Source organism: Talpa occidentalis, unplaced genomic scaffold, assembly GCF_014898055.3.
Source record: "Talpa occidentalis isolate TD23 unplaced genomic scaffold, MPIMG_talOcc4v2.1 talOcc4.385, whole genome shotgun sequence".
NCBI classification, from domain to species: Eukaryota; Metazoa; Chordata; class Mammalia; order Eulipotyphla; family Talpidae; genus Talpa; species Talpa occidentalis.
The window spans coordinates 318-25,844 of NW_023604129.1; the positions used below are offsets into that span (position 1 = coordinate 318).

Below are 25,527 nucleotides of genomic sequence, written 5' to 3' on the forward strand. Positions count from 1 at the left end.
AAAAACAATCACACCTAACTTATCCTGAAAGGGTTGATGTTTCTATTAAGACAAAAGGAAATTAATCTTCATCCCTAAAGGGAACGGTATCTATTCCATTCTCCTTCAAAACCACATTTCTTTACTTGATTGTACCAACATCAGTCAGTATTTTTCCAGAAAGCCTTTATTTTTAAACATTATAAACATTATAGAACTTAAATACTGAGTCAAAAATTCGTAAAATATAAAACATTTCTGCTCAGCCATATTTGAAGGCAAGCATGCTCATTGTATTAGCTCATGGCATCCATCTGCATCTTTTTCTGCATGTATATACATTTTATCTAGTTACAGGAAACACTGTTCTGATTCTGACCTTCATCACCTGAATCTTGGCTTTCTTCCCAGTATTGTGCACAGTCCATTCTGAACTCCTAGTCAGCACGGTGGGGTGGGGTCTTGCAGAGAGCTGTCGCACCAGTAAGCTGCTACTTTCCAACAACCTCTGCGCACCGGGGACAGAGTGTATCTGAAGACTGGGCTGTATACTTCCAACAACGAGGGCACTTTTCTTTGGTTGTTGGCATGACAATCACTTTATATGAGGACTCTTCACGAATGTCACCACCTGTGAGGAAAGAATCCAGAAAAAGAGTGTTTTTGACAGGCCACTCATCTGTCTGGCTCTTAGTCCTTAACTAGATTTGCAGGAGCTCCTTCTTCAAAGTTCACTCCTCCCTGCCCAGGAGAGGCTGTGGGACACAGCTTCTCTCACGTTATAACAATGGCCAGGACAGTGGACTGCACAGCCTGATTACTGGAGAGAATTGGGGAATCTCAGCCTGAGACATGAACTGGTTATTCTCAAAGTCACTGAGTTCTGTTTGTACTTGGGCAAAGCACGCCTTTAGTTCAATCTAGGCAGAGTTCTGATAAATTATTTAATTACCAATTTAAAAAAAATCAAATTATAGTGACAACACAACGTCCCCACTTAAAGCTTGATTTGGACAAAAGGAAACAAAATTTCACTTTAAGGCACTTAGAAAATAATTTGCCCTCATTACTATGTTATCAGTCTGATGTCTAAGTCATTGCACAAAGAAGGCATTTTAACATTTTGAAAAGCAAGGTAAGCTAGAAACTAGGCCAGTCATTGCTGCCAGGCCTCTGATTTAAAGTGATGCCTCTAAATTCACCTCCTACCACCTGCTGGTACCTAGAGCTATTTTGAAAAACACAGGCAGCATCACTTTCCCCAGACTATCTGCATGTTACTTCTGTTAACATCACTCTGCCCTTCATTTGCTCCATAAGAAATGAATTAGTTTGAGAAAAATACCCTATCAACCAGCTACAGAACGTTGCTTTGAGGTAACACTGAGAGAAAGAGTTCAATTAAAAGTCAGTAACCGGGCCTCCTCCCCTGGTGGCACAGCGGTTGAGCGCTGGGTTGTGAGGCTGCCCACAGCCTCTGCAGCGCCAGTTTGATCCCCGGCCACCGGCGAGTGTCCCACCAAAAAAAAAAAAAAATCAGTAACCACTCATTAAAAATGGGGTGTGCACAGTGTATTTTAGAATCAATGTGGAAGAGCAGCAGGGCTGGGCAGGACTAGCGCACCACCAACCAGAGGAGCCAAATAGGAGTGAGGCCACAAACTTCAAATACAGTGATACTCAGTCCCGGGACAAGAAGGAAAATCTCTTCTACCCTTGCCCCTCGTTCCCAAGATTATCAGGTGGGACTCCAGAGAGCTGCTTTAGAAAGGTGGTCCCTGCCTCCATAGATGTCAAGTGAACAGCAGCCTTTAGAACAAAGTCCACTGGAAAGTTGGAGAGGACCTGTAATTATCACACATTCTCCAGGGAACACCGACTCTCCCCACCTCACCTTCTAAGTTGATTAGGAATGTCCCTTTAAGCTCAATTACATCTGCAGGCAGTGCTCGTGGTTCCTGAGAGAGCAGTGTTGTCTGGGAAGCCATCATCAGTTCATTCAACTGAGAGGTGCTAGAAGTCTCCTCAGCTTGCAGCATCTGGGAGCAAGCAGTGAAAGTTACCCACTGAACTACCATAAACCAGGGTTATAGAAATAGACACTGTGAATTCTTGTGTTTAGCAAGGAATGCTTTGGTACCAGCAGCTCCTGGGCCAATACTATTAAATACATCAATTCTTACTACAAAAGGTTTTAAGTGAAAATGTCCAACAGTAATTACTATGAGTATGCTCTGTGCCAGTTACATCCACTTTGCTAAATGCTAAGTTTTCATTATTTCTCAACACAACACACCGTTAATTATCCACATTTAACCTAGAAATAGGTCCAGGGAGATGAAGCTGCCCAGGTTTCTCACCAACAGGTGGTGGAGCTGTAATCCAACCCAGGTCAGCCCGCCTAAAGCCCACAGTTGTCCATCTCCTGCTTACTGCACTAGAGAGGCCTTGAGATACTATCTGGACAAATAGACTGGTGGTTGAATCTGCACAAGGCACAGAACCCTCAAGCACACTGATTTGGGTGTTTGCTACTAACACTTTCATATTTTTCAAGTCCTTAAAAGCAGCTCATGAGAAACTGGAGATTTTAAAAAGATTAATTTGGTTTTGACCAACTCCTATACAGCTACTTTGTATAAAATATATTTAGAGAAAATATATTCATTTTTTTTTACATCTCAAAGTATTTCTTAATATGAATGATGCAAACGAGCTGTATTTTTTTCATTTTATTACTTGGAAATATGAAGTCAAAGGAACATGACATGTAGGGAAACAGGCCTCCACCAGGTCCTACTTTCAATGGTCTTTATTTCACTCACAGAATGAAAAGGCCAGAACTTCCCAACTTGGATATTCTGAAATGTGACTATAATGTCAGTTCCCTGTTAGCAGATCTATAACCTTATACCTACTAGCTATTTCAAGTCTCAACTCTTACCAATCAGATGCAAAAATCCTTTTTTAGAAAATTTTGGTACTAGTAAAGCTTATAAATATGTATTGCCAATTTTCTTCTAAAGCTGTAAAACGAGAAAATTCTTGAGTCAAATGTTAAGTGATAAGCCAATCTGATCAACTGCTAAGAATTCCAAGAAGAAATTCCGATGGCCCTTTTGAAATAAAGTAGGATGATGCTTTGAGATGAAAAGCTAACTTGCTGGAGCAAATGAAATTTCTCCACATCTCATGAGAAAAAGATGGACGAAATCCTTGGGATTTGTTCTGAATCTGGTCTAGATTGATAAAATTCTCCGAAAGTCAGTTCCTTAGCACAAAACTCCCCCTTCTTGTGTATTCTGATATTACTGCCATGGGTTTGTATGTCATCTTTAGTCTAAATGGTCCTGAGGGCTTGCACTGCTATTACAACTTTATTATACCTTCCTGGTCCTGGCTTATAAATCGCCCCAGAGAATGTGTTTCTTTAGAAAGGGAAGGAGCACAGAATCAGTGGTAGTATCAGGAGACAGAAATACTAATTTCTAAATTGAAAAAAAATCTTATGCAAGGATTTTAAAAAACAATTTCAGGAGAAGTTGTCTAATACTAACACCCTTTCAAAAGTCACCAACTACTGCTCACCTCTATTATCTCAAAAAGCAGCCCAGGCTCTATAACAATGATAACCTCGTACTCAGCTGCATTCTTGCCAGGGATGCTTCCGAGGAAGGAGTCTCGCATTGCACACGCGCTCTCCATCGCTTCCTCCAAGCCCGGCTTCTTCCAGATGGAGCTGGTGCGGATCCACCCAGTACGGAACACACTCTTGGGCTCTTTTGAAAAGGAAAAAAGTAAACTCACTGACATGGATTCTAGTCTGTACATAAACCAGCAACCACCAAATATTTTCTATCTGTGGGAAGTTAGAAGTGTTATTTATGGTAATCATGTGACAAAAGATCATGGGGCCAGTCCTAAGTGCCATCAGCACTGGGAAATAATTATGTTACATTTAAGCAGAATAAACTACAGAGTGAGATCTCAAAGAGAAAAGGATACCTCAAAGAAAGTACAATAAAGAAGCCTCCCAATAGCGACAGCAGTAGCCTCTAGATAGAAAGATGAAGAGTTTTTTTAAACATCTGTAGTTTTGATTTTCTGTAATTTTAATACAATCAGAGTAAACTATTAATAAAATTACTTTTTAAAAAGGCACTATGTTTTAATGAGACCTAAACTATACAAGTATTTAAGAAACAGTGACTTCTAAATGCAGTCAAGCTGCTACGAGGCCACATTTCAGAAAGCACTGCAAGGTGGCCCAAAGGCCATTCTGAAATTCATCACACTCTGCTATCAGGGGCAGAAAGTACCAAATGGCCACAACACACCAGGCCACACAGCATTCACTGTGGACAAGTAAGGACCCCTGATATGAAGTGGATGAAACTGGAAGTTGTATCCTCATCAGAAATCTTTTCATTTAGAGAACAAATCAAGTATCCCTTACCTTTGACATAAGGTATGTGCTGGAACACCTCTTCGGCCAGGTGAGGAAGAATGGGAGCAAAAGAACGAACGATTACATCCAAAATCTCAGCTAGCACAGTCTGACAAGAGCGTCGCTTGGGCTCATCTGCATTTTCACAGTAAAGCCTATTAAGAAAAACCAATTCAGAAGTTGACAACTCCTTATGTGCCACCCCTGCCAGTCTGGCTATGGCTAATCTATGACTATGGCTCTAGTCATCTTTTAATCGAAAGCAAAATAGTCTATCACAGTTTTTTTTTTGTTTGTTTTTTTTATAGAGGCGTGCTTTTTTATTTGTTTGCTGGTTCTTTGTTGTTATACATGCACTGGGTACAGTCAGAATTGCGGGAGGGCGAGAGAATCTCCCAGAGCCAGAGCGGGGAGCAGAGCAGGCAGAAGACCGAGTACACTGCTGAGGGGAGCAGCGGGCGGCAGAGAGGTCTGCGCGCCATGTGACCCTCTCCGTGGCCGGGAAGCAGCCGGGGATCGAACCGGCGCCGCAGAGGCCGCGCGCAGCTTCGCAGCGTCAACCCTGCGCACCGGGGAGTCTATCACAGTTTTTTGATAAGTTCCTCCATTCAACTTCATTCCTCCCAGGTGTGCCAGTGTCCTCAAAAACTCAGTTGCTGTACATTGTCTGATCTGTTTTTCAGCTAGAGGGCAGCCAGTCTTGAGGACTGTCACAGTACAACTAACCAGCAGGTTGATGGCATTTAACACGCCACTTGTCCAATTGCTGTAAAAGGGAGCTGGGCGGTTGCAGTTCTTACAGGAAGTGACTTGGGGCTGGCACTGCTTACTGGCGCAGTTATTCTAAAGACAGCACCATCTCCATTTACAACACAAAGTCAACTCCAAGTTTCCTCTGAAAGAACACTACTGTCACCACAGTGTTATAACAGCAGTAATTGTCTGTATACGCTCCCACCAGCCTCCCAAGATTTGCAAATACACACTGTTCTCGTATTAGCAGCTTTTACTGAGCACTTACTTTATCAAATGGCATTAAGAACATAATCTGTTTTCATTTTCATCACATAAGAGTATTAGCAACACCAATGTACAGCTAAAGCAGCTGTGAGAACAGGATAAGATGCCCCAAATCACAAAGCTGGTGAGTGGCGGGCAGATTCCTGTTCAGTGGGGAAGCCCAGCTTCCAGATCCGTGAGCCTTGCTGCCTGCCCCACTAGCCACTGTGTCTCAGCAGCCACAAGGAAGTAGACAAGAAATATTTGTTGAGCCTTTAAACACTCAAGTCGTACATACCGATCTTTGATTATGCTGAAATAAAGTTAGAGAGTTCTCTGGTATAAAATGCTCTCAACAGTCGAACAACTTTTCCAAAATCATATTGCTTGTATGAATCGTTAATCTAGGAGACAAAGCCAAAAACATTTGGAAGCTGGGATAAGAAATGAAAAAGCAAGTCATCATAAGTAACACATGTTCCTTTTCAAATATGTGTAAATCTGGAAAAATACAAAACAAGGTGCAAGAGCTGTTAAAGGTTTTCTATGTGTCATTTCTGGATATCAAGTTTGACCACCCTCAGAAGATACTGACTAGTGTCCTGGAAACCACACCACACACACAAAAACCCACTCATCCAGGAGAAAGACAGCATCTAAATGATGAAGCCACACCACTGAGAATCAAGTGTGGGGGCAATATTCCCTCACTCATGCCTGGAAAGTAGAATTGGGCAAACATCTGCATCCCCCTAACTTCAGAGTACAAGGAAGCAGCCGCACTTCCACTTTTTGAGAAAACACAAATTATCTTCCAAGTCACACAGGTGCAGTCATTTCATTCTGCACCTTGAGGAGTACCTCTGCAGGTAAACAAACACAGCTCCTTCTGTCAGAGTACAGAGTTCACCCTGAGAGAAATGCCAAAGGAGAGGCAGCCTGGGCCTACTGTTCCCACCAGCACTTCTCTAGTCTCTCAAGACTAAAAGAAAATCATCAGACTTTATACCCGAGTGACATAGGGATGTGTGGCATTTGTCAAGTGTAACTTTTCTCAAAGCTGTAGCTACAATGTCTAGTCAGGTTTTTCTCCTCAGGCAACATAGCTTTCAACGTACAACAAACAGTGCTAGTCTTTCTATTTTCCACAAGGTTACTGATTCACACTTACCTTGTTTGCCAAATCCTGCAGCAAGTGCAGCATGTACTGGTCGACGACATACATGTCACCAACTGGGATAGAATCTGTCTCTGGGTTAAAACCAGCCACATTTCCCAAAAGGAAGCGCAGTGTATTCCTAAGCTATTGATATTGAGAAAAACATGAGCAGTCAAAAAAAAAAAAAAAAAAAAGAGGCTTTCAATTCCTACCCATGAGCTTTCTTAATTCTCTTAATTTTTATTCAATAAATTACTTTCTTAATGGGATACTTTTCAAATTATATCAGTCCTAAATAAGACTAAAAATGCAAAAACAGAAAACTCATTTCAACAGCCCACTTTGAAAGAAACCACCCCTGGACATTACACATAAAGGCTGAATTTTCATTATTTTTTTATAACTTTAAGTACCTTTCAGTGGCCCAGTTTATTTACCTCAGAGTAAAAATGTATAGGTGAAAATGAAGATAAATGGAATAAACATTAAAGGTCATTGAGTACATATTATGCTATTTTTATATGAATTAGTATACTAGTATTTTTAAGCAAATAAACAGGATATTTTCAAACACAACAACATATGGACAGCTCACTCAGTGTTACAGTGCCAAGCTGCAAACATGTCTCATTTATTTTAATAATGACTGAGTAAACGTTTGTATTTAGAGGTACAAGTAATGACTCCGACCTTGCTAATATCATCTCTGGCAGCAGTAAGTGCAGACGGGCCAATGGCCACCTCAGTGAAGACGTTGGACTCAGCCACCCACCAGCGAAGGACATCGGCTCCATAGGGAGGCTCTTTGGTTTGGTCCTTTTCATTGAGGGAAAAAAAGAAACAAATGACTTTCACTCAATTAGGAAAACCAGTATTTTAGGTATGTTTCCTTCCAGAAATGTTTGAGCACAATATGAGCATAAAATCTATCTGCACATAAGGCCTCCCTGGTGGTGCAGTGGGTTGAGCGCTGCACTGTGAAGCTATCTGCAGCCTCTGCAGCACGGGTTCGATTCCAGGCCGGCCAAGGAGATACCCACATGGTGTGGCAGACCTCTCCTGTCTCGCCTGCTGCTCCCCTCAGCAGTGGCTTCATTCATCTGCCTGTTCTGCTGCCCGCTCTCTCTGGTTAATTCTCTCACCCTCCCACGCCTCTGACCTGTCCCCCAGTTCCTGTATAAATAAATAAATCTTTAAAAAAAAATTATCTGCACTGTAATGAATAAGAGCTAACAACCCCAGAAGTCAGGCTGCTTGTGAAGTGTGACGGGAACACAGAAGAGTCCGCTCTCCAGCCCTGTTGACAGCCAGACACCAGCACGTCTGGCCCTCACCCTGTCTGCACATGCCTGCGACAGTGGTGCTTAGAGCTCCACCTTCCCTCTCACAGCGCCCTCGCAGCAATCACAGAAAAACCATTACTGGGCATGAGGACAATAAAAAGCCAAAGGAGTAAAAATAACAGATATAAGCTTTCTTTTCCAAAGCACATCTGATACAAACCAAGATATCAGCACCCCAGATTTGATATTCATTAACAACTTATTTTTAAGTGTATTAAAGAGTTTACACTCCAAGAATGTAATAATAACACATGCATCTAGAAGTTGCAATTATTTCCATTTAAGCATACAACTAGAGCTTACATATTTAAAAGCTCAAACAATTAAAAAAAGGATACAATGGGTCAGGATCTGTGATTCAGACTTGAAATGAGCAAAAAGAGCCAAGTCCAGCACCTCCCTTCATTAAAATCATGTGTTATTTAAGAATCCAGATCTAAAGATCTAACAAGGCTGCCACTATTAGTATGGAGGATGACTTTTGGGTTTTGTTTTTTTTTTCTTTTTTTTTTTTTTTACAGTGAGTAGCTATAATGAAGAGTTTTGGTCACCAACTTAAGAGCTTTAAAAAAAAAACCTTCAGGCAACCACCTACTTTTCCCCCATTGATGACGACGTCAGGGTCAATGACATTGCCGAGAGACTTGGACATCTTCTCCCCCTTTTCTCCTAGGGTGAATCCATGAACCACCACAGTCCTAAGATGACAACCAGATGATGTAACAGCTTAAAATGAGTATCTGAGTTTGACATATAAATAAGAGTGAAAAGATTTTTCTTGACATATTTTGTAGGAAAGATTTTTTTACAAGGAAGTCATTTCTCAACAGCTTATTTATCATAATTGTCAAATAATTCCACCTCTAATCAAACAAAGGAATATTTTATATGATTACAGCCAATGGAAAATTTCCTGAATATTATCACTGGTCTTGATCATTAAAACTAACAAGGAAAAAGTATGTCTTAAAAAGGACAGTTATCCCTTGAAATTATCCTGAAATAGACAACCTGAGAGAAATATGTGCTGCTCCATGGTTTTTAAAACAAGTGATACAAAAAACAAACATGTAAAGACTCGAGTGGGCTACTCTAAGATAGCAGAAATCTCAAGTTATGGAAGAATCTTCCTAGAATTACTAGAATTCATAAAGGAATGTTTCCCTTCCTTAGCCGCTTGTGGGCACTGCACAGGTAAGGCTGTGGAACTCAGCTCTTCACCTCCCCAGAGTATCCCTTTTTCCATCCCCAAGCTCAGGACTTCCTTTCCCCAGGTTTCCCAGCATCCTCCCTGCCGAGGCCCTCTCTTCTGGGAGTGATGACCTGTATCACAGTGATGAGACTTCTGTAACGCCATCGCCTTTTTTACTTCAACCTCATTTTTCTCAGGACACGGGGGCGTGCAAGCTAGTAAGGGCAGTGTTCCATCGTGTGTGTCACTCAGCATGAGGCCTCACGTAGCGATTGGCCAAGAGGCAGCAGCTCTGTGTACTGGCTTCGCTGAGGGAGAGACTTACTTAAAAGGTGCTTGTTTCCTTGCAGCCACACTTGTTAACAAGGAAGACTGAAACCAACCCCCCAGCTGGTCTTTTCCTTCCATATACAAATCTGCTCTTTGTTCAGAACCTAAAAAGAAAAAAAGAAATGTGAGTTATAGTAGCACATGTCATCACATTAATTGCATCATGTGATGCCCAATGCCTAGACAGTATTCACACAAGCAGTTATCCTCACTGCCAATTTTTTCATCTAGATAAAGAGAATAAACTTGGTGTATAGTCTCCCAAACCACAGGTAACTAAAACACTATCTAAATTAGGAACTAGGGCCTCCCCGGTGGCGCAGCGGTTGAGCGCTGGGTTGCGAAGCTGACCGCGGCCTCTGCGGGGCGGTTCGATCCCCGGCTGCTCCCCGGCCACCAGAGGAGGGTGGCACATGGTACGCAGACCTCTCCTGCCACCGCTGCTCCCCTCAGCAGTGTACTTCGGTCCTTCTACCTGCTCTGCTCCTCGCTCTGGCTCTGGTGAATTCTCTCACCCTCCCGCGCTTCTGACTGTACCCAGGGCATGTATAACAAAACAAACAAACAAACAAACAAATAAATAAATAAAACATGCCTCTATAAAAAAAAAAAAACTATTAAAAAAAATAAATAAAAATAAATTAGGAACTAGTTCATAGTTATCAGTATTCCAGGGAAATCCTTTATGCAATTTCAAGGAAAATTTGCTGAGCAGCAAATAATTTCATGTTAATTCATTTGACTTTCATTGTATTTTTATGATCCCAATTTTACAGATGACGAAAGTGAAGACAGTTTCTAACTTGCCCCAGCTCATGTAGAGAGTATACAGTTAAACAGATTCTGAACCTTGACAATTTGGCATCAGAGATCATGCACAACAAGGAAATTAATTATGAAAAAAAAAAAAAAGAAAATCGAAAGAGCAAATGAACTTCTATTTGACAATGACCCAATTGAAAAAAAAAAAAAAGCACAGGTCAGGAGCTAAAGCAAGAGGTGGGAGCTAGGGACTGGATGGGATTCCATCCCATCCAAATGTGCACTTCTGATAACCAGTTTTTTGATGCAGCTATAATCAAAGAGCTAATTAATGACAGAATACAGGTTGAAATCCTTTCCAACATAAGGAAATACAGCAGAAAAGGATCCCTAATCCCTTTTCACTGCATTGAAAAATGCCTATTTCTGGCCTAGTGTATGAGCACTGACAGTCCACAACCATGAATCAGACTGAAGTTCTGACATCCTGGAAAAACCCTTGCTTCCAAGTCTTGACAAAAAAGTCTAAAATGCAAGGGTTTTAAATCATCTCAAATCTGTGCCAGCTCTAATTTTTTTAATTTAAAGAAAACCTGCTGCCTCAGGATTTCTAGTGCTCAGGATGAAAGCATCTGAAGCTGCCTGGGTCCAGAGCCTGTAGCAGCTCACAGGGCTGGGGCCCCAGCCTGACCTTTCACGCTTCCATTTCCTCTTCACTAAATGAGAAAAACACTAAAATTTACTTGCCAGGTTTTTGTCGAGATTAGAGGAGTAGTATAACACGCTTAGGACAATGCTTAAGACATAATAAACATTCAGTAAATGTTAATTATTATTAAGATATATCATAAAGGGCACTCTGATATCTCCTGATGGAGAATTATGTAACTCTTCCTGGTATTTTTTTTTCCAACAGTTTTTCTATGAAAGAATATTTGCAAAAAAGAGTATTTGTAAAAATTATCATTCATTATCCTTAAGCTATTTTAAAAATAAATGTCTATGATCCTGTCCTAGAACATATACACATTATCATCTGAATAAAATGAGAGGACATCAGCCCATTTCAATAATAGCACAACATTAAAAAAAATTTATTACATACAAAAAAAACCCAAATGGCAAAACGCAAACAACTAATTCATTTTAAGAGTAAGTCTCAGTATCTTTTCCCTGTTTGAAATATACTGACTTCTTTTAACTTGGTAAAAGAAGAGTAGCACCCCGAAAATTTCTAAAAGCAAGAGTCTTTCAAGATGGTGTGTGAAATCAGTGGAGACAGGAAGGGGGTAGTTTTATGATAGTAAACCTCCGGACAGAAAATGAGAAAAGTAATGTTTGTAGAACTTTCAAAGTGAAGATGAGAAATTTAGTCTTGGACAGTGAAGAAATACAAAGCACAGTCAAATTCAAGGAATGGCACACTGTACAATTACTATAAAATCTCATATAATTATTGGGACTATTTCCTGTTCTAACAAATGTGTATTAGCAATGCTTATTTTTTCCTAACAAAATAACTTTAGGAAAATTTGTAAAATGGTGAGAAGTTCAAGAAAATCAGTCCAGTGCCTAGAGACAGTCACTTTATTTTTTTTTTTAAAGATTTATTTATTTATTTATACAAGAACTGGGGTACAGGCCAGAGATGCGGAGGGTGAGAGGATTCACCAGAGACAGAGAGGGAGCAGAATAGGCAGACTGACTGAAAAACACTGCTGAGGGGGGCAGCGGGCAAGTCAGGAGAGGTCTGCCGCACCATGTGGGTTTCTCCCTGGCTGGCGGGGATCGAAGCTGCAGATTGCTTCACAGTGCAGTGCCTAACCCCTTACGCCACCAGGGAGGCCCAAGACAGTCACTTAATTTCAACATATTTCTTCTAGTATTTTATCTATGGAGACAACATTTACTGGTGTTTGCTAGCAAAGCAAGACTTTTACTGCATCCTGCTTTTTGGTACTCTCTACTTTTTAAAATTTCACATTCCCCTCCACGAAACTTCCCACGCCCACGGATATTTTTCCAAGAACCAACTCAATGGCTACCCATCTCTGCCCATGTGAGCGTGTGCCCCCCCCTTTCGGTCCTATTTCTACTGGTAGAAACTGGGGCTCTGTGTCACATCCTCCTCCCCCATCTGAATATTTCTCCAGGAAAGATTCCTATCACTGCCCAAAGGATTGAAAACTACCTCAAACTTTTTTTGTGCCTAATGCTAAGTAACAAAAACAATTTAAACCAAAATATTTACTAAATTTCTAAAATACAATTATTTTTGAAATTAGGCTATATATTTTTTTTAAAGATTTTTTTTATTTATTTATACAAGCACTGGGTACAGTCAGAAGCCGGGAGGGTGAGAGAATTCACCAGAGCCAGAGTGAGGAGCAGAGCAGGCAGAACGACCGAAGTACACTGCTGAGGGGAGCAGCAGGCGGCAGGAGAGGTCTGCGCGCCATGTGGGACCCTCCTCCGGAGGCCGGGGAGCAGCTAGGGATCGAACCAGCACTGCAGAGGCTGCGGGCAGCTTCGCAACCCAGCACTCAACTGCTGCGCCACCAGGGAAATTAGGCTATTTTAAAGCAGTATTGTGTATGTATTAAGATGGCAAACTTTTAAAGTTACTCGTAAATCTAAGTTATAAACTTAAGTTTCTATTTAAAACAATGATCACCTCTAGTTAAACTATTTCTCATTTTAAAAAAGAAATGAAGTGTTGGGCCTCCCCGTGGCGCAGCGGTAGAGCACTGGGTTGCAAGCTGCCCGCGGCCTCTGCGGCGCCGGTCAATCCCCGGCTGCTCCCGGCCACCGAGGAGGGTCCACATGGCGCGCAGACCTCTCCTGCCGCCGCTGCTCCCAGCAGTGTACTTCGGTCCTTCTGCCTGCTCTGCTCCCCGCTGGCTCTGGTGAATTCTCTCACCCTCCCGCGTTCTGACTGTACCAGTGCATGTATAAACAAAACAAACAAACAAGCAAACAAATAAATAAAGAAAAACATGCCTCTATTAAAAAAAAAAAAAAGAAATGAAGTGTTTTTAATTACTCACTAGTTGAGTAGGTGAATGGATGAGTACACTGTGGCATCCCCAGACAACAGACCATTCAGCACAGAGAAAATAAAAAAGCTATCAAGTCAGGAAAAGGCACAGAGGAACTCTCAATACTTGAGACATCTGAGAAGGGAACACATTGGATGACTCCAACAAGACTTTCGGGAAAAGGGCAAAGTATAGATAGAGTTTGTGAAAAATCAGTGTTGTTCAGGGCTAGCAGGAAGTAGGGCTGAAAAGGGGGAAAGAAGATTAAAAGAGTAAAACTGTGTGGGATGACAATGATGGATACATCATTACACATTTGTCAAAATCCACAGGAATGAACAAAGCCAAGAATTAACTCCATGTCAACCATGAACTCCTGTCAATAATGATCTGTCAATGCCAGTGCAACTATAACCAATGGGCCCCTCTGGCACAGGATGTTGACAGTGGGGCCACTATGGCAGAGGAGGCTTAGGGGGATGGGAACTCCACTATCCACTGAGCTTTGCTATGAACCTAAAACTGTTCTAAAAAAATATATATTATTTATTAATTTTTATAAACAATGGTAACAGTTTAAAGAATGTTTTAGAAATATGGTATGACATTACCCATCCATGAAAGACGTTTAAAATGTCAGTGTCTTCTAGAAAGACTGAGTTTCAATTTCTTAAGTTCTCTTGACCTTGAATTCATAATGAAACAGGCACTGAACCTGATATCAAAATTCGTAAGTCAAATCTTTCTGCTATAAATGCTGACAGTGAAAAGTGAAACCAGTTATGTATGTTAAATATTAGTAGATCTCAATGAAGAATTAAGCTCAAAATCAGTTTTATTTTGCAACAATGTACTCTCTCCAGGAAATATGGAGATCTCAAAGCACCTCAATGAGATGTGATACAAACCACTGAAAAGTACAATGAGCCTTCAAGGAAAGTAGGGGAGGTCTTTTGTTTTTAAAGAAGAAATTTACCTTTGGTTTATGGCTTCTCAAACTATGAATTCACTCAGTATCTTATATCATCTTCCCCACTTCATTCTATCTTTAAAAAATTTTTTTTTTACAAAAATAAGGAGGCGATATAGAATATAGGTCAATTAAAAACCTCTTTCTTACTGACCGCTCTCACAAGATTTGTTAATTTATAATTTATATACATTTTTTGGAGACAAAATGAGATCTGAGAGAATAGGTAGGAGCTATAAAGGGCCTCCCCGGTGGCGCAGCGGTTGAGCACTGGATTGCAAAGCTGCCCGCAGCCTCTGCAGCGCCGGTTCGATACCCGGCCACTGGCTAGGGTCCCACATGGCGCACAGACCTCTCCTGCCGTGCCCGCTGCTCCCCTCAGCAGTGTACTTCGGTCCTTCTGCCTGTTCTGCTCCCCGCTCTGGCTCTGGTGAATTCTCTCACCCTCCCGTGCTTCTGACTGTACCCAGTGCTTGTATAAATAAATAAATAATTAAAAAAAAAAAAAGTAAAGTTTGGTTGTTGTATTATCCATGAAGGAGCTCATATTCTGGTAGCCTATGCGGGCAACATATCTTTAAGTGGCAATTAATGTTTTTTCCCTTTGCATTGCCTGAGTACAACAGGAAAGAAAAAGAAATGCTTCATGACTGGTTAAGAGCGTCACAATTAAAAAACGGTAAGACAGGCACCTATCATTACACAGTGAGGTTTAATGGCAGCTTTTTTTTAGGCAGTTTAACCCAGGCAATGGCTCCAGGTCTACCGTGCACACTAACTGCATTTGCTAATGTAAAACCACTTCAGCCTCTAAAAAGTCTGAATTGCTAGGAACAGCAATTCTCACCAAGGCCAAACCAATGAACGAACTGGCAAATGTACCTTACAAGTACAGTTTCACATACGGCGAGCACGTTTCTGAAACTGAGGTTGCTGCCCAAGGTGAGAGCAGCAGCTAACCTTTCTTAACCTTACCTTAATCTCATGTAGCACTATTTGCCTAAATTTTCAGTAAAATTTAGGAAAACAAAGTGCCTACACTGGTAATATCTTCTTTTAAATACAGTGGAAGAAACTTATGAAAATGGTAATTCTGAAATTGCTACAGAAAAATACTTTACCAACATGCAACCCAAATCTGGCCATTATGAATTTATCAGTTACTCATCAGCTATAACAGCATCACCATGAACTTATGTATGCATTTTACTTTTCAAATATCTTCAGCTGAAGGAAGGCCAAATTGAGGCAAATATATGTTTACATATAAATAGGAATCCCATTTCTGTCCTCTCCACAGTGAGCCCTGCTCCAGAAAGACAGACAAGTCAAGTCAAACTTGAGGACAGTCCCTTTCAGCCCTCTAACAGTGGCTAGCTTCAAGGCAGAGCTGCCCCCACATTTCTTTGCTCCAGCACGCAAACAGGACCTCAGACAAAGACTGCTCTGCATAGCCATGTGAGGAACAGCCTGATCCATCTCTTATTGCTCCCCTCTAACTTCTGCCCAGTTCGCCTTCCTCTCTTTACCAAGTGAGTCAAAAACTTACCCTCACTAGATGTATTTAGTGTGCTGTGTAGCAAGATACAGTCTGTGTAGAAAGCCACAGAAAGACAAAGTACAATAGTACAAAAGAACTTGAACAGGAGCCTCCTTGGTGGCACAAGGGGTTATGTCTCAGCACTATGAAGCTATCAGCAGCCACTGCAGCACGAGTTCGATCCCGGCCATGGCACAGCAGACCTCTCTTGACTCGCCCACTGCTCCCCCTAGCAGTGTATTTCAGTAGATCTGCCTGTTCTGCTCTCCACTCTGTCTCTGGTGAATCCTCTCACCCCCTGCACTCTGGCTTACACCCCAGTTCTTGCATAAATAAACCAATCTTTAAAAAAAAATTTTCATTCAGAAAACAAGTTTAGAAATCATTGGATTAAATAATCTCCATGGGCTATTCCAGATCTAACATTATATTATAGCAGCATGTTTTCCAGATAAGACAAAAAAAGAGTTGACTATAATAGATTTCTTCTAAGTAACATTCATCTATTTTGAGAACTGCTTGAGTGGTACTGATCACAATACAATCATTTAAAATTACCTGGAAGAACAGAAAAACTAATTCAGTAAAGTGGCAGGATACAAAATCAACACGCAAAAGTCAGTAGCCTTCCTATACACAAACAATAAATCTGAAGAAGAAGAAATCAAAAAAACCATCCCTTTTATTATTGAAACAAAAAAATCAAATATTTGGGAATAAATCTAACAAAAGAGGTAAAGGACCTATACAAAGAAAACTATAAAACACTGTTAAAAGAAATAGAAGAAGACACAAAGAAATGGAAAGACATCCCCTGCTCATGGATTGGAAGAATAAACATTATTAAAATGGCCATCCTACCAAAAGCAATATACAGATTCAATGCTATTCCAATCAAAATCTCAATGGCATTCTTCAAAGAAATAGAACAATTATTGATGAAATTCATATGGAATCACCAAAAACCCCGAATAGCCAAAGCTCTACTGAAAAAAAAAGAAGGAAATGGAGGCATCACACTCCCAGACTTCAAACTCTACTACAAAGCCATAATCATCAAAACTGCATGGTATTGGCACAAGAACAGACATACAGACCAATGGAATCGAATAGAAAATCCAGAAATAAACCCACAGATTTATGGTCAACTAATCTTTGACAAAGGAGCAAAGACTATGCATTGGAGCAAAGAAAGTTTGTTCAATAAATGGTGCTGGAAAAACTGGGTCGCTACATGCAAAAGAATGAAGCTTGACCACTACCTCACACCATACACAAAAATCAACTCAAAATGGATTAAAGAACTAGACATAAGACCTGAAACCATAAAATACATAGAAGGAAATATAGGCGAAACACTACGGGATTTGCACATCAAAGACATCTTTACAGACACATCACCCAAAGCAGTGATAGTGAAGACAAAGATAAACAGCTGGGACTACATCAAATTAAAGAGCTTCTGCACAGCAAAAGAGACAATAACAAAAACAAAGAGAAACCCCACCAACTGGGAGAACATTTTTGCACCCAACTCTAATGATAAAGGACTGATCACAAAAATCTGCAAAGAGCTGATGAGACTCAGCAACAACAAAGAAAATAATCCAGTCAAAAAATGGGCAGAAGAGCTAAAAAGAAACTTCTCTGAAGAGGAAATGCAAATGGCCAACAGACATATGAAAAAATGTTCAACATCACTTGTAATCAGGGAAATGCAAATCAAAACTACCATGAGATACCATCTCACACCAGTGAGAATGGCACATATTAAAAAAACTAGCAACAACAAATGTTGGCGAGGGTGTGGAGAAAAAGGAACTCTCCTGCACTGTTGGTGGGAGTGCAAACTGGTCCAACCACTATGGAGAGCTGTGTGGAGATTTCTGGACCTACTAAACATAGAGCTTCCATATGATCCAGCAATTCCACTCCTAGGTATTTACCCAAAGGACACAGAAACATCAATTCCAAAGAGCACCTGCACCCCTATGTTTATAGCAGCACTGTTTACAATAGCTAAGCTTTGGAAACAACCCAAATGCCCAAAAATAGATGACTGGATCAAGAAGATGTGGTACATATATACCATGGAATATTGCTCAGCATTCAAAAAAGATAAACACATGCAATTTGCAGCAACATGGATGGCGCTGGAAGGGATCATGCTCAGCGAAATAAGCCAAAAAGAAAAAGAAAAATACCGGATGGTCTCACTCATAGCAGGAATCTAGAAAACTTAAGGGACCAGGAAAATGAATATAAGAAAGTGAAAATCAAAATCAACAAAAAACTATGAACCAGAGACACTTTTTGGGGGGTGGGGGGCAGGAGGGGAAGGATTGGGGTCAGAATGGGGCGTTTGCAATTGTATGGGGGAATATAAAAATAAAATTTATTATTTAAAAAAAAAAAGAAAAAAAAAAAGAAAATTACCTGGAAGAACATGAGCCCACGAAGTCCCACTGTCAAACCAGATGTCCAAAATATCCTGACCTGGAACATATTCCAAGGCATCACGGCCACCAACCTAGACAATGTCAAAGCATTTTATACCCAAGGCTCACAATATATACAATAAACACCACCAGAACATCAAGCATTTTTAACTAAGTACAATTATCCCAACTGCACGTAAAAGGGATTTGGCAACTTAGTTACACTTTTCCCATTGACTGACTTATAGTAACTACAGTAACAATGTAACTATAAACTATGATCTGATTTTCTTGAAATTAATCTTCCAATTTGGATTTTTTGATGTGTGATGCAACCAGTTAGATCTACTGCAGACCCTACAGTTCCAGTGCTGGACACTGCTCTCATAGTGACCAAAGAGTTACAACCCACAGTGATCCTCATCAAGGTAACCAGTAGCCGTCCCCCTCCCTCTGCACATTTAATACCAAGCTTCTACAGCAAAACAAAGGTGTTTACTCTCAACTGTGGGTTCTGGTGACTAAACTCACCAGACAATGTAACTACCTTTTAACTGCAAACCATTACTCATGCTGTGAAGTCATGTAAGGCACATAAGAGCTCACCTTTGCCAAGACTGCCTCAGGAAGAAGCTGCTCAGGAGGAAGAGTCCACCAGACATCACTGCCGTGTTCTTCCACCAGTTTGATAATATGCTCAATGGTTTGGCTATGTTGTGGGGACAAAACAGTATTGTTCAACTAACTACTTTAACACTGAACATTTTTAATTTACTTTAAAGAACTTTAATTTACACGCCACATCCTTGGGAGCTGCATTCCTAAAACTGCTTCTATTATCCTAAACACTTCTGGCATCCCCTCACCGCTCACAGGACTAAATCCAAATCCTTAAGGCAATGCCACACAAGAGCACAGAGTAACATATCCAGGCCTGTATTCTGATTCTCCACTCTCTATAAATATTACCACGCACAAGTCTACTTCTTGTTTACTCATGACCATAATGGAGTCACATACAACTTCCAAGCTTGGTTGCTTCTCTGTTAAAAATGCTACATTTGTTCCAAAAAATATTTAATTAGCATCTCCAATGTCTTGGACACTGCTCCAGACACCATAGCTACAGCAGTGGACAAGGCAGGGAAAGCCCCTGCCTTGGTGGAACTTACACTCAGTGACCCTACGCACTCCTGCAAAATGACTAAACTAAAGAAAACAGTCCACATAACACTTAGCACAGTGCCTCACAACAGAAAGCCAATGAATGCACATCAAATGAATACTGAAATGGATTCCTTTGGGAAGAAATAGTTATCATGTATTTGAAAAGCTCAGAAATATTTACACAAATATTCTCACAGGAATAACACACTTTTGATTTATTATCATAGTTTTACGACAGCACAATTTCCTCTAGTTGCTTCCACTGAGGGACCATGGATCTTGGAGCCACGCAGCTTTGGCACAATCTCTGACTCACCACTTACTAGCTATGAGACACCTGGCAAAGCAATGAACATTTCTGTACCTCAGTCTGTAAAAACCTCACAGTACCATTAAGAGTGATTGAAATATTAACCAAGTTTACATATAAAATGCCTCGAGCAATGTCTAGTACATATTAATAAGTATTATGTAAACATGATGTATGGATTTTCTGAAGTCGGGTCAATTTAGACAGTTAATTTTGCTGACCAAATTACCAAAACGCATGTCCACAGTAATATTTAAAGATTAAAATATACATACTAGAGCTAACTTTTTAAACCATCCTCCTTTCTATCACACTACTAATGCAGTAAAAAGCTTAAGTGTAAACCCACAGGAGCTCACAGAAAATGGAGAAACTAAGTCCTTAATCTGGATCTGCTTCTTATTAATATTAACAACATGGGATAAACTTTTTTTTACCTCTTTGGGTCTGATAATTCATGAGTAAAATAAAGTACTTATAAAAAATTGTTGTGGGAAGCAAAAATCAAATGGGAATTATAAATTAAACATGCTATACAAATTGAGATGTGAAATAGAGTTGGTATACTATGGAAAGTAGATCAAAAAGTGTAATGCTACTAGTACCCAAACACTAAAAGAAATGAAAAGAATGTTAAAATGGGCACAACTCCACATTTCCAATATAGTTACACATTTTAGATGGACTTTAACAGCAAGATAAACTTTTTGTGATATGAGACTATAAAACCTGCAATAACTAGTTATATGATAATATTTAGTTACATATTACTGTTTTATATAGTTTACACAGAACATTTTATCAGTCAAGAAAATATGAATACACTATAATAAAAAATCTGAATAAACCTAATGTTATTACTCTAAGAGAAATTTAAAAAGATACTAGCAAAGTACATTTATACATACACAATTACCCAGATATGCTACTCATACCAGTTATGAAATTTTCATCAAAAAGAATGCTTATCTAAAATGTGTCATTTTACCTTTTTATTCTTGCAATGGATCACTAGATTGCAATTTTAGTGAAAAGTAAAATAAAGCAATAAAACAGTTTCAAATGTGTTGGAAATAAAAACATAAAAAAAAAGTAAAAGCAGATGGTTCAAATTTCATTCATTTAGAAAATCAGATAAAGATGTTAGGATTATTATTAATCAAAATAAAAGCATTTGTGTGGAAACCACACATTATATTTTTCAATGCACTTTAAAAGCACTCTTGACTGAATTCACAGAAAAACATTTTAGTAGGTCTTTTTTTATTATTAAGATTTATTTTTATACAAGAACTAGGGTACAGGCCAGAGGTGTGGAAGAGTGAGAGAATTCACCAGAGACAGAGTGGGGAGCAGAACAGGCAGATGGACTGAACACACTGCTGAGAGGAGCAGTGGCGGCACAGGAGAGGTCTGCTGCGCCATGTGGGTAGTTCCCTGGCTGGCCGGGAATCGAACCCACGCTGCAGAGGCTGTGGACATTAGTATGTCTTGATAGAAACGCTCCTGGACCTCGTCGTTCCTTCAGTCAAGAACCTAAACAAGTGGCACAGGTAAAGCCAGGCCCCAACACCACTAAATCACGATTCAATTCTATTTATACATCTCTATTCATTCTTCCTAACTCTTCTATAAAGACAACCACTGCCCTGTGAACTCTCAGTCCTCATCTCTGGGGTTTACTGATAATAAGTAGAGGTGAAACACTCTTACTACCCATTATAACGAAACCATGAACCAGAGATGAAGTCAGGGGACCAGGGAGTCTCAGGAAATAAGTGTTGACAGAGCAAGTACCAAGTCCAAAGACCAGAGTCTACCTGTGATTTATTAAAAACTGACAGGGATACACTAGACTAGTTCTTAGCTTCAGTTTCTACAAACACAGGGACACACTGTGAGGAAAAAGGATGTATGAAAAATTTTAGTCTTAAAAAAAGAAAAAAGTCCTAATATTTTACTCAGTAACTTGACAGCTATAGGTGATACTTACATATCTACTATCTACTTGACAATACCAAATTCAATACCTAACAGAACTGAAGTTCTTTTGACTATCCCTAAATTTCATACAATTCAATGAAGCTTAAGAACTGTATTTTAAATATTACTTAACTATATTCAATTACCTTACTAATAAGTCCATAATAAAAATACAAAACAACAAGAAAAGATTCCAATTTTGCAGTGGGTCTGTTAAGGCAACTATTAAATCCCATGGAGATTAGTGAACGACTCCACAAATCTAACTAAAATTGACATTTTAATTGCTATATTTTCTTATAAAGGTATTGGTAATTCACTTAATACAATGTTCAATGAAAGAAGTTTAAGCTTGCATTTATATATGTATACACCTTACTTACAAATATATTTTTTAATTCATAAAAGTCCCTTATTTCAGCAAGGAGGAAAGACTATTTTGGTTTTTCTTTATATTTACCAAGTTACACTTACTAGAAATGAAATTACCACACTATGTTATCAACACCAATGAAAATAATCCTTTTTTCAAATCTAATTTTAAAAAAGTTTTCATGAATAAAACTACATACATTATCAAAAAAATGAAATGACCCAATGTTTTTTCTCATAACATGCATATGAATCTGGATAAAAGGAAATTGTTTCTAATGGATCTAAATGAAATATGCAACAGTTTAAAGAGAGGAGACTCTGATCTCATTAAAAGAGAGTCTCATGGATTAAAGATTTGCTTTCCTTACTTTACTAAATGTATTTCAGTGTTTATGTTCTTTCCAGAGTGCTATTTGAGGTCTTAGACAACTATATTACTTTTATTTAAAACACAGGAAAATTAAATGACAATTGAAGCTAGGGCAGAAAAAGAAAATTTGCAAGAATGCCAATTTCAAAGACAAAAACATTTTCTCAATCCAAACAAATCACAATTTAAGTGCATGGAATTTGTATCAAAGAGTGAAAACTTTCTCTTGACTTGTACTCTGGTAGCTTGAATAATCTGAACAAACTATGGCAGAGAGTTTCAGAAACAAAATTTGCAGTGAACACACACCACCTACAAATTCGAGGTGGTCTACCAGGCTTCACAGGTAAGACCAATACTTTATAAGCATAAATTGGTAAGACCAATTTAATGTGCAAACAAAAATCAAAAAGAATTTGGAAAAAATACACGTAAATGCTGCACAAATGCTCCAAAGATTCTCAGTGCTGTGGAATTCTCTGTGCTCAAAGCATCTTGCAAAGCCCAATGTGGGTAGCTCTCCCTAGACTACCAGCCTGTGTCTTTTATTTTTTTATTTTTATTTACTTTTTTTAATTTTAATTTTATTTTTATATTCCCCATACAATTGCAACCCCCTTATTTTGACCCCAATCCCTCCTTTCCCCGCCCCCCAACCCCCATAGAGTGTCTCTGGTTCATAGTTGTTTGTTGATTTTGATTTTTACTTTCTTATAGTTATTCTTTTTCCTGGTCTCTTATTTAAGTTTTCTAGATTCCTGCTATGAGTGAGACCATCCGGGATTTTTCTTTTTCTTTCTGGCTTATTTCGCTGAGCATGATCCCTTCCAGTGCCATCCATGTTGCTGCAAATTGCATGTGTTTATCTTTTTTGAATGCTGAGTAATATTCCATGGTGTATATGTACCACATCTTCTTGATCCAGTCATCTATTTTTGGGCATTGGGCTGGGAAAACTGGGTCGCTACATGCAAAAGAATGAAGCTTGACCACTACCTCATACCATACACAAAAAACAACTCAAACTGGATTAAAGAACTAGACATAAGACCTGAAACCATAAAATACATAGAAGGAAATATAGGCGAAACACTACATGATATGCACATCAAAGACATCTTTACAGACACATCACCCAAAGCAGTGATAGTGAAGGCAAAGATAAATAGCTGTGACTACATCAAATTAAACAGCCTGTGTCTTTTAAAATGTAAAAGATAAAAGCTTAACTAAGCCTAAGGTCTGGTGGGCTGCGAGTACTTGCAGGGAGCTGGCAACCAGCAGGGGTGGGGACACAGATTTGAATGGCTGCATATTCAGTCTTCCAAAACTGACTGACAGTGAGGGCCTCATAAAACAACTGTATCAGATGTCCTTACATATGTATTCTTGTATATTAGTCTTCTATTTCCTTAAGATACTTTGAAGTGTAATTTTTATAAGGAAGCTGAGATCATGCTTTAAGAAGTGTTGAAACAATTTTAAAGGCATTTCTTAGTGATACTAAATGTCCTTCAGAAAAAAATACAAAGAAGTCAGAATTCATCTTCGGAAATTTAAAAATTCACCCACTTTGTTAATCTCTTAGCACAAACACACAGTTAACTAATAACTTTAAGATCATTATAAATCACTGTTGATAAAAATGGGTGAAACTCCTTATCACTACATAATCTATATCCTCCTTCCATTTTAACGCTGTGTTTTATAAAGCAATAAGTCCGCCATAAAACTTTGCACTTTACGCAAGGACCTTATCTAACCACATGCATCACGTGTCCCTTCCTAGCTTCCAATCAGTGAATATTCACTAGTTATAGCATGAGCAACTGTAACGCCAACCAATCATTCTGAACTTTGATATCAGCTGGGCTGGGGTTTATTTAGTGTGTTACAGCAATTCAGCAGCATTAAGATGAATAGGTAGTGAAGAAACTGTTGCTGCCTCCCCACTATTTCCTGTGTTTGTAACTTTATAAAAGCAAAAGATGTACTGAGGATCTATGACATCTTTTCTTCTGCAAGTTACTGGAATAACAATGAGGTAAGATGATAAATGTTTCATAAGTAGTAACTTTTAGAACACAACGAAATTGGGAAATTTTATTTTTGATGTAACATTTCACTTATGTCTTAAAGATGAAAGGAAATGATTGGAGAAATTTATCTTTAATGAATAGTATCAATTTTTTTCACCAAAATTTTTTTTTTCATTACTAACATGAGCAAAAATGTGAGGTGGCAAAAGCAAATACTCCAGCTGATTAAAGTTCATTTGCCTATCCTAGTCAATTTCTTGTAATTTCCAGAAATCAAGAGCTGAGTTTTCTAGAAATGTATAGTAACTATTACAATAATATTGTTAAATTGATTACAATCATGTGAAATGAAAGAAACTTAACAACTCCTTTCTAGGTAGCAAATGTTTCTTAATTTTTTCTTTGTACTTATAAAGTATTTGTCTTTATTAACTAGGAATAGGTTTTCAACTAAATTATAAATTCATACTACAGATTTAGAAAAATGTTCGATAATGTTAGAGTCAGAAATTAATACAAATACAAAAATTAAGTGCAAATCAACTGAAATCAAAATTAAACATGAGTTTCAAATCCACTAGTCACAACATTTAAATATCAAGATTCTCGTCTGAAACAAGTTATATTAAGATAACTTATGGACTCAGGTAGGAGTCTTGATATGCTTCCTGGAGCTATCAATTGTAACAGCAACTCCATGTGGACTGTGTATCAATTTCCAGTGGAGATGCTGTTACTTTTGGTGGTTACCAACTTGCCAACTTAACAACATAGGGTATAATAAACCAAGACAGACAAAAAAATCATGGTCACTTAATTCTCATTTGATTAAGGTGGAAACAGGATAATCTCTCTTTCTGTATGATAAAACTGACAAATAAGAATAACCATTTCCTTGAGTCAAGTGTTATGGCTCGAAAAGAACCCAACAATGGAGGAGGATTTCAGCCATCACTAAGAGGTAGTGTTCAGGAAGATGACCTATGAATTGACAGACGATATGGCTGATTTCATCTGTCATTTCTGTAGGCCAATATTCTGTATACTACTGCGACTTCAAAAATCAGAAATCAACTAACATCAAGC

General features: G+C 39.0%; 1 protein-coding gene across 1 annotated transcript in view; it reads right to left on the minus strand.

Moving 5' to 3' along the window:
- Window positions 1–437: 437 nt before the first annotated feature.
- The window catches only part of LOC119256697 (isoleucine--tRNA ligase, mitochondrial-like), a gene marked incomplete at its 5' end in the record, with an annotated part of 32,320 nt that continues 7,230 nt past the window's right edge, over window positions 438–25,527 (minus strand). Inside the window, 12 exon segments of the mRNA XM_037524462.2 lie at window positions 438–610; window positions 1,874–2,018; window positions 3,568–3,758; window positions 4,436–4,581; window positions 5,724–5,748; window positions 5,751–5,829; window positions 6,597–6,728; window positions 7,275–7,400; window positions 8,523–8,625; window positions 9,445–9,553; window positions 18,196–18,289; window positions 18,804–18,906. Of these exon segments, the coding sequence (XP_037380359.1) occupies window positions 471–610; window positions 1,874–2,018; window positions 3,568–3,758; window positions 4,436–4,581; window positions 5,724–5,748; window positions 5,751–5,829; window positions 6,597–6,728; window positions 7,275–7,400; window positions 8,523–8,625; window positions 9,445–9,553; window positions 18,196–18,289; window positions 18,804–18,906 (1,393 nt within the window).